Source organism: Microcaecilia unicolor, chromosome 14, assembly GCF_901765095.1.
Source record: "Microcaecilia unicolor chromosome 14, aMicUni1.1, whole genome shotgun sequence".
NCBI lineage: Eukaryota > Metazoa > Chordata > Amphibia > Gymnophiona > Siphonopidae > Microcaecilia > Microcaecilia unicolor.
This window is the reverse complement of record NC_044044.1, coordinates 7,423,463-7,433,761: the sequence shown is the minus strand read 5'-3', so window position 1 is coordinate 7,433,761 and position 10,299 is coordinate 7,423,463. Positions and strand designations below refer to the sequence as shown.

The following is a 10,299-nucleotide window of genomic DNA, read 5'->3' as shown; positions in this document are numbered from 1 at the left end:
GGCGTCCGGGTTCTAATATAGACCAGGCTCCCATCGTGAGTCCTTGGGCCACCTAAATGAAGGTGCCCAGTTATAGAACCGCCCCCTCCGTCTCCATGTCCGTGTGCACTTATTTAACATGCTGTACATCACCTTGGTGACAGGTAGCTCGGCAGAGAGTTGGGTAAAGCAGAGATGTGCGCAAGGAACAAATCCAGAGAAAGAAACAAAGTCAGGAGCTGAGCGTTTTGCCGCAGGTTGTGTCACTGCCTAGCGTGAAGCTGGTGAGGCAAGAGGTGAGATAAACATGGGCTGACCCAGGAGCTCCCAGTCAGACACAGGGAGGACAGAGAGCAGTTATAGCCAGGAAGCCTCCGTGGCTAGTGAAGGCTACCACCACCTCACCTGGGTCAACTCATAGAGACTGATCTGGTCCAGGTTTTGCTCACAGGGGCTTTTTGTAGTTCCTGCTTTTCTTAGGGAATTCACAGCTTCATGCATGCTGTAAAGGGGGGAGGGGTGAGGGGGGGTATAAAACCAGGACTAGAACCTGTCCTAAAAGAATGGACTTGGTTGATAGCCCTAGACCCCTCTGTCATAAAGCTCCAGCACTGATGCCCTGTACCCTGAGACCCCCAGTACTTAGATGTCGAGCAATTAGACCCTGAGTTCTGAGACTCTCAGACCTTAGACCTTAACCACTAAGACCCCCCAGCCCTTCAAGCACTGAGACTCTGACCCTGGCAGGGCAGAGAGTTAACTTAGCTGTAGAGTTTAAAGACATGCAAGAGCAGAAATTCACTTGTGACTGTACCTGCTGCTGCTGGCTGGAAGTCTTCATGACTCTGAGGTGTCTCCGGTTAACACTCGCTCAGAAGTTAGAATGAGTGAGACCTCAGCCAAGGAGGGGGCGTGGGAATGCCACAGGCATAATCTTCTTAGCAGAGACCACCTGAAGAGAGGGCTGGCAAGCACAGCCCGCACTCCTGCTACAAAACAGGAAGCATTGCCACCCACACAGGACACTCTTGAGGAGAGACTGATAGAAAAATGGTTCTCTGACAGCGATGCAGAATCCAGATATGGAAGAGGGAAGAGTATAGCAGTAAGAAGAGACTGTCGCCAGCTGCTCTCTCTCACAGGAACAACCACTTTCTCCCCTGAGGCAGTTGATAACAACAGCAGAAAGTGCTTTAAGAGATGGGGAAGGGGCAGCAGGGAGCCCCAGCTTCCCCCGAAGTGGTCTTTATCAGCTGAGGGAGAGTGAGTACATTTTATTTCTCTGCTTGTGGAGTGTCACATGCAGGCAGGTCCCAAGAGCTGTCTTATCTTAGCCCTAGGTCTTATCAAGTCTCCACAGCTGTGACAGCTGCTCCTTCCAGAGAAGTTGGCTGCTGTGAGAACAGCTTTTCTCCCTCACTCTGACACATCAGAGCTCTCTGCTGGGACCCGGTTACAGAATCCCATCTTCCCCCATCCCTCTCAGTCTCTGAGACACACGCTCACACCACAGGGTCCAGACTGAGCTGCCTCTCTTTCATCCTCCCATCCATCACATCATATTCCTCCGCCCCCCCCCCCCCCCCCCCATGCTGGTATCTCATTCTCACCCAACTGTATTTCAAAATAAAGTAAACGAGGAACTATATTAACTACTGGTAGCTTTTGGGCTTGTAGGCAGTATGTAAGAAATTCAAATAAATGTGCTTCGTCCTGGCATCTTACTCAGAAAAATGCACATGGAAATGTTGGACACAACGTGGTGACGTACTCTCAAAAGGGTTGAATTAGCACAAGTGTGTAACTTGTGAGCAGTAGCGCCATCGTCAAGGCTTCAACCCAGGCTACTGTCCATTCACACCCCTTTCAGCAGCATTCACTATCCATTCATACTCCTTTCACCAGCATTCACTATCCATTCATACCCCTTTCACCAGCATTCACAATCCATTCACACTCCTTTCACCAGCATTCACTATCCATTCACACCCCTTTCACCAGCATTCACAACCAAAATATCTTTCACTCACTCAGTCATGCTGGGATTGGTAAAAAAATGCATCCAGACTTATTTTGTCTTTTTTCAGTAAAAAAAAAAATGCATCCAGACTTATTTTGTCTATTGTTTTTTGTTTTTTTTGTTTTTTTTTACAAAGTTTTTTAAAAAAATGAAAGGGTACTTTAAGGCATGAAATGTTGCTGCTCCAGTTAAGCAAAGAGATTTGTTTTGTCTGTCCAGTGTTGCATGTAGTTGTCTGATTGAAGGCGTTGGGAGCAGGATATACCTGAACAAACTCCTGATTCCCTATTCACCTGCACACCCTTTGCATTGTTTCCCAGCCTACCTCCTCTGCAACCCCCTCCCCCCCGCTTCAGTCCTTTGGCTCTCTCCTCCCCCCTACTCTTCAATCCGCCTCCACCCTTCAGTCCTTCAAGGCTCTTCTTAAAACCTTCCTCTTTTCCTCCATTTTTTGGCTCACCCCCCACCTACTGTAACTCCCCTCCCTCCCTCTGCCATCATCTCTCCTTTTTCCTCCCCCCCCCCCCCTTCATTCTAGCCCTCCCCTTCTTTAGTGTATTTTTCACCCATTTCCCCACTTCGTCACCTGCTAACCGCTTAGTCGCCAGTGACTGGATTTATTTGCGGTATGTCAAATGTGAGAAATAAATAAATAAATAAATAAATAAAATCCAACCTGGAGAGTGAATCAGAATCTCTTCATTCTCTGCGCTGTACTTCAGTCTTTCTTCTTTGATTTGCTTTTAATAAAAAGGCCTCTGTTTTGTTTGTTTTAAAAATTGTTTTTGAGGTCCTAGTTCTCTGCTTATGGGGGAAAAAAAAAGAAGAAAAGTCAGTTAGATTTCAGAGTCCTAAAACACCGTGAACAGAAAGTCCAGAAAATGACTCTTGTAAGCAAACAGAAACATACATAGGCAAATAAATAAATAAATACAAGCAAGTAAAAAAAAAAACTTCCTGAGTTTGTAAGCTAAAAAGAAATAGGCAGGTAATTTAAATAGAAACATCTTTATTTTTTGGCAAGGTCTGGGTGATGAGCACTTGGACCACAGGGGTCACCGTCCACACAGGTGCAAGCTGGGCACGTAGTTTACTGGGCCCGCTGGAATGGGTTACTTATTTTGATAAGTTTTGTTTCTTCTTTCCAGTGTTTCGTTTTATTTTCATTCCCTTTTAGGCCACATTCAGTATTCGATGATTATATAATATGTGTTTTTTTGGTCCAGGATTATATAATTATATAATATTAGATTTCTTTTTTGCTTGTTATGGTGATTCACATAAGCGACGCATGTCTCTTGCACACTGTGCATTTATTGTATTCTCTGCTGCACACACTGTTTCAGCATTCAATATTTAGCAACATTCAATACACGATGCTAGATAAAAAAAAAAGCTTTACAAAGCAGTTTCAATTTGTAAATGTTTTCGATAGATAAAATTGTCCAATTGACTGCTGGTAAAAGAGAGATTGAATAAAATAGACATTGAGCTCATCTCATGCAAATAGTTGGAATATAAGAACGTAAGCATTGCCATATGTGGGACAGACCAAAGGTCCATCAAGCCCAGTATCCTGTTTCCCAACAGTGGCCAATCCAGGTCACGAGTACCTGGCAAGATCCCAGAACAGTAAAACATATTGTATGCAGCTTTTCCTAGAAATAAGCAGTGGAGTTTCCCCAAGTCCATCTTAATAAATTCATAATGACTCCAATATCCCTTTCTGAGGTAGTGACTCCTAACACGGAACACACAATTGCATACTTGTTGTTTGAATTATTTTTCTCCATGTGCATCACTTTGCACTTGTCCATGTTAAATTTCATCTGCCATTAGATGCCCAGTGTGCTGGTTTCACAAGATCCTTCTGGAAATCCTCACAATGTTCTATCATTTTAACGACTTTGCATAGTTTTGTGTGATGTGCAAATCTGATTACCTGACCTGTAACTCATATCGAGAGAGGAAATCCGCTGGCAAGCGGAGAACTCAAACGCCCTACGGTAAAGACAGCAAAACACAAAAAGTGGGAGAGCGACCAAGGCTACCGGAAACTGGAAGATGTTCTTCCAGTTTCTGGTAGCCTTGGTCGCTCTCCCACATTTTGTGTTTTGCTGTAACTCATATCTTCAGATCATTTATAAATATACAATACAGACCCTTGATGCACTCATAGTGACCCTTTCCCATTAGTCCTATTGTCTGTTTACTATCTGATGGAGATTTTCCATTCCACATTAGTCTTTTCATATCCCAAATACACTGTATCAACCATATCACCAATGTCCACTCGTTTGTTTAGACATCACAAAATCTAAAAATTGGCAATGGAAGACATGTCTTTGCAGAACCCATGCTGGCTGTGTCTGTCTATTTGGTCATAGTCAAACTTAAATTGGAGTTACATTGGCCACCCCCCCCCCCCCCCCCAATCCTTGGGTATGATGACACTTTTATTGTTACAGTACAAAAACACATACATAAGAATTTACGTTAAAAGTTGATATAATTTTGATCTTACTAAGATTATAGTAAAACTTTTGATGCATCAGGCCTCCAGCAACGTCTGATCCTCTCTCCGTGAATCAAGGGCCAGATGCTCTCAGGGTATCATACGTTAAGTAGAGCACCTTATTGGAAGCTCACCAGTGAAGCCAATACTGAATGTTGCTTCCAGTTTGGGCTTTGACTGCCTCCTTCCTTCTTGAGTTTACTCATTGTCTCTCAATCTCTGTCTCCATTTATTTGAAACATTTTTACGTTATCTTTTGAAATAACACAAACGGGCATTCTTAACATTGCATACCCATCCTCTCACAAGTGACTTTTAAGCTGTTTGAGGGTTGGGATCTGAGACCTTCTGCCCCATTCTTTTTGCAATCGTTGTAAAATGTGGGAATTGATGTTTTAATAGGATAATGAAAAAATCAACATCATAATCCACAGCAGTCAGCAGTGTTATAGCTCTGTAGGTCCCTTTGGGGAAGGATATCTAAGGCTGATCATGTCACAGCTCAAAGAAGCAAGTGAGTTCTGCTTGTTGTGTAGATAGGATTATACAATACCCCAGTGATAAATTAGTACAGTTGGTCTAAATTATTTGTAGCAAATATAGCAGAGCAAACCTTTCAAGATGTTCTTAACCTGGTCATTATTCACCTCCTAGAGGTCAATGGTATCATTCTCGTAACCATGTCACTCACCTCCTAGACTTCAATGGTATCACTCTTGCAACTTCTTCGTTTACTGTCATAGACTTAAAATATATCACCTGTCTAACCCAATCACTCATCTCCATATACTTCCATGGCATCACCTTCCCAATTCCCATCATTTAATTCCATAGACTTCAGTGGTCCACACATTCTCTTGAGGCTCCATCATTTTGGCAGGTGCATCTCGAAGAGTATAGATTTTTCATTTTTTATATTAAAGGCCCAACGTTGTGGAAAGCATTACCTGTCGAGCTTCTCTCTGTATAGAACATTGCTCCGTTTAAGAACAACCTAAAAAGCCACATGTTTATTCAAGCATACGGGTCATCAGAATAATATTGTTGATTGTGTAATTATGCTTTATGGGGCTCTTTTTACAAAGGCGTGCCTAAGTGGTCTGTGGTAGTGTAGGTGCGTGCTTTGGGCACGCACCAGGCCAGCTTTTACCACGTCTGCAAAAAAGGGCTTTTTTTTAACGGGACGGGAAAAGTACATGTGGTAAAACTGAAACCAGCGCACGCCTAAAACTGGCCTGAGCCCTTAATGTCACTTATTGGTCTATCGGTAAGGGCTCACATGCTATGTGCATGGTGACCGGTTGGCGTGCGGCAACTGCTGATTACCATCAGAAATGCCGTATGTGGGAGGAAATAAATAAATCGCCCAGGCATTATGGGCACGTGGCAAATCTGAAATTACCACCGGGGGGGGGGGGGGGCATGGTAGCCTGTCAGTAGTCTCATTTTGGCGCACACTGCACGCGCGTAGATCCTAATGTACTTTTGTAAAAGGGCCGCTTTGTTGTATGACTTGTACTGTTTTACTTTAAGTTGTATGCACTTTTGTTCCTCACTTAGAATTTTCAGATAAAGCGGGTTAGAAATAAATCTTATTATTATTCTCTGCAGATGGTAAAATAATTTATTCACCCAAAGTAGTTATTGCAATATCTTCTACAGATGTATAACTTATTCATTGAATTGAAATATTTCTTTACATTCATGAAATATCTAGAAAAAAAATGATTCCCAAAGGTTGGGGATTAATGCGCAATGCAGAGCTGCTTTTGCCTGAATGCTCTGCACTTTAACCAACGCTGAGTCCAGTAGAGTTCAAGGACAGAGATTCGTACTTTTAGGGGTAGAACCACACACATTGATAGAAGAGGGTAGGGGCAAAAACGTCTTCGGGCGGGTCATAATTGAAGGGTTAAATTCAGTAAATGGCACCGAAATTAGGGCACCGGGAAAAATCTGCATTAACAGCGACTCTATTATGGGTGCTCTGGACTGAGCAACCTTTATAGAGTGGTGCTTAGCGCGAATTCCTACACTCAACTTTGGGCGCAAGGACGTACAGCTGCTAAAATCTGGTATTAATCCTGGCCTGCAAGTTGGGAACGAACCCGGGTACTCTATAATCTTGTGACCCGCCCATGCCCCCGAAGATGACAAGAGACAGCTTGTTGCTTCAAAACCTTTAATGACCAATCTTCAAACGACTCGATATGGGTTGTGTTTTGGCTGTAAGGCCTGCATCAGGAGTCTAAAATAACATATGATATATCCATAATGAACCAGGTTACTACAAGGACATTAAGAGAAACCAAACATCTGTGAAGTTAACCATCATAATTTCTGGTTACTATTCAATAAACATTTGCATTTACTGCTTTGTTGTCGAATTCTTTTTTGTAGGATTACTTTTAGCTGTAGCTGCTCATTGTCTCTATTATGTTTTTTTTCCTGTTAATCAGCTGTGAGACTTGACAGCCACATATACAGAAAACATTCTCCTGATCTTTGGATGTCATAATTTTCTGCTAAATGCTTTTCTTAAAGCTCCTTTTACTTCTCTGTTTTTGAGGCTGTAAATCACAGGGTTAAAAATGGGAATTAATATATTGTACAACAGAGCAAAGAGCTTGTTTTGATCCAGTGACTGCATTGAGGTAGGTCTAACGTATGAACAGAACATAGTCCCATAGAAGAGAATAAGGACCGTGAGGTGGGAGGAGCAGGTGGAGAAGGCTTTGCGTCTCCCCTCCACAGAACGGATCCTCAGAATAGCAGAGATGATGTAGATATAAGACACAACGGTTGACAGACAAAGAGGTAGACCAAAAATGGCACTCCATACATAAGTCATACAATTAAGGGTGAAGGTGTTGGTACAGGAGAGTTTTAGCAATCCTGAGAAATCACAAAAGAAATGGTTAATAATGTTGGAGCTACAGTAAGATAAATGGGATACCAGGAAAGTGTGTGTCACTGGTTCCAGAAAACTAAAGATCCAGGTCCCTGAGGCCATGAGTATGCAGACCCTTTCATTCATAATAAGAGTATAACGCAGGGGGTGACATATTGCAACATAGCGATCATAAGCCATGACTGAAATAATAACAAATTCGACACATGATAAACACAGAAAAGAATAGAGCTGTGTAAAACAACCATAAACAGAAATACCATGACTCTTCCTTAAGAAGATGTCCAGCAGTTTGGGGAGGGTGACTGAGGTGTAAGAGATATCGAGGAAGGACAAGTTACAGAGGAAAAAGTACATGGGGGTGTGCAGGCGAGGGTTCAGACACGTCACGGTTATTATAGTGAGGTTCCCCAACAGGATAGTTAGGTAGATTAGTAAAAACAGAAGGAAAAGGGGGATTTGCAGCTCTGGAAATTCAGGAAACCCCAGAATGATGAATTCTGTCACTCTGGTGGTATTTTCCTCTTTCATGAATTCTAGGAGAAAATAAGAGAGATTGAATAAAATAGACATTGAGCTCATCTCATGCAAATGGTTGGAACATAAGAACATATGCATTACCATATTGGGACAGACCAAAGGTCCTTCAACCCCGGTATCTTGTTTCCCAACAGTGGCCAATCCAGGTCACGAGTGCCTGGCAAGATCCCAGAACAGTAAAACAGATTTTATGCTGCTTATCCTAGAAATAAGTAGTGGATTTTCCCAAGTCCTTCTTAATAATGGCTTATGGACTTTTCTTTTAGATAATTATCCAAACCTTTTTTAAACCCTGTTAAGCTACATGCTTTTACCACATTCTCTGGCAACAAATTCCTGAGTTTAATTGCATGTTGATTGAAGAAATAATTTCTCCAGTTTGTTTTAAATTTACAACTTTGTAGCTTCATTGTGTGTCCCCTAGTCCTAGTATTTTTTGGAAAGTGTAAACAAGCGATTCACGTTTACCTGTTCCACTCTACACAGTATTTTATATACCTCTATCATATTTTGCTTCAGCTGACTCTTCTCCAAGATTTTTAAATGCCCGTATTATGTTGCCTGCTGTAACATACAGAATAACTTTGCCAGTGTTACCGTGGTTGAAAGAAGATGTAAGTTTATGACGCTCAGCGTGACTTGTTTTAGGAGAAGGCTGGGAATGTGTTGGGGAAGTCATCATCTTTGGCGATCTTCTCTGAGATCCTGCTGGAAACCAGATCATAGTGAAAGTTAAAAACCACCATGGAATTACACGTCAGGGTGAGATACCTGTCAGGACATGGAGGAATCCTAAATGGTTTTCTTTATTTAAAAGAGATCACGGACAGGCATAACTTTGGCACAACCCGGGGCTAGTCAGAGCTTTGCTCACTTTTCACTCCAGTTGTTTTGTTATTTTGAATCTGCTGTTGTTAAAATAATACCGTAGTGCACGGTGACAGCATAAGGGCACAACAACCCTAAACCATCATGTCATAAGTACATAAGTATTGCCATACTGGGAAGACCAAAGGTCCATCGAGCCCAGCATCCTGTTTCCAACAGTGGCCAATCCAGGTCACAAATACCCGGCAAGATCCCCAAAAGATCCCAGAAATAGTGGATTTTTCCCAAGTCCATTTAATAACGGTCTATGGACTTTTCCTATAGCAAGCCGTCCAAACCTTTTTTAAACTCCGCTAAGCTATCCGCCTTTACCACATTCTCTGGCAACGAAGTCCAGAGTTTAATTACACGTTGAGTGAAGAAACATTTTCTCCGATTCGTTTTAAATTTAGTACATTGTAGCTTCATCGCATGCCCCCTAGTCCTGAACCAGGCACTGAACAACAATGGGGATATGAACCTGGTTTTAAAGCACTTCGAGCACTGACACTAGGGTGTTAATTAATCAGCAGCAGCACTGGACTGAATTGCCTACAAGATATGTGTCACTTTCATCTGAAATTTTCTTTAAAGAAGGCAGGTTCAGTGCCATGATGGTTTAGGGTTGTTGTGCCCTTATGCTGTCACCATGCACTACGGTAAATTGTCACAGTAGCACATACTGAGCTCTGCATATTTAAAAAGATAAAACTTATTTAAGAATATTAAGTTATTTCATGATTGGAACTTTGAACATACTGGTGTGAATAATTTACTAGTTGGAGGACATTAATAGAACCCTAAAAGTCAACTATTGGCTATTATTTTATGGCCAAATGGAATCTATCAGTACCCCCCCCCCCCCCCCATCCACAAAAACAGTGGAATTAGTGCTAGTCATAATTTAATTACAAAAACCTACAAGTCTTGATGTGCTTTTATGATTCAAAACAACAAAACTGGAGTGAAAAGTGAGCAAAGCTCCGACAAGCCCCGGGTTGTGCCAACGTTATGCCTCTCTGCCAGTGACTGCTGATGACAGGTGACAATGTGAGCGAGAGACCACTGACACCTTTCTCTCTACCGGGCGTCCTCCGGTTCATTATACAGTTTGAGATCTGTGGGGGTCTGCAGCTCCCTCAAACTTTGTTTAATTGGCTGAGGTGTGGTTGAGAAGGAAGAGAAGCTGCTGGTTGCCCGTGTGCTTTCTCTCAAGAACAGAGACAGGGGGATAGGTGACGAGGGTGGACAAAGGAGCAAGACCTGGTGATACCTTTGGTCACAGGGCAGCCAGGTTTGAGGCAACAGGTTACAACATCTGGAAGCTAACTGAGTCAAGGTAGCTGGGTCATGGTGCCTTCTATCAAGGTCAAGGACTTAGGCAGTTGGTTGTTTGGGCAACGACCTCGCTAATTTTGGAAATACATAGGTAGTCACAGACATAAGACATTGGTGGGATGAAGGGTC

General features: G+C 42.5%; 1 protein-coding gene across 1 annotated transcript; it reads right to left on the bottom strand.

Moving 5' to 3' along the window:
* Positions 1-7,026: 7,026 nt before the first annotated feature.
* On the bottom strand, positions 7,027-7,956 carry LOC115458245 (olfactory receptor 1019-like). The gene has a single exon (XM_030188104.1). The coding sequence runs from the start codon at positions 7,954-7,956 to the stop codon at positions 7,027-7,029; it is 930 nt and encodes a 309-aa protein (XP_030043964.1).
* Between the last annotated feature and the right edge of the window lie 2,343 nt (positions 7,957-10,299).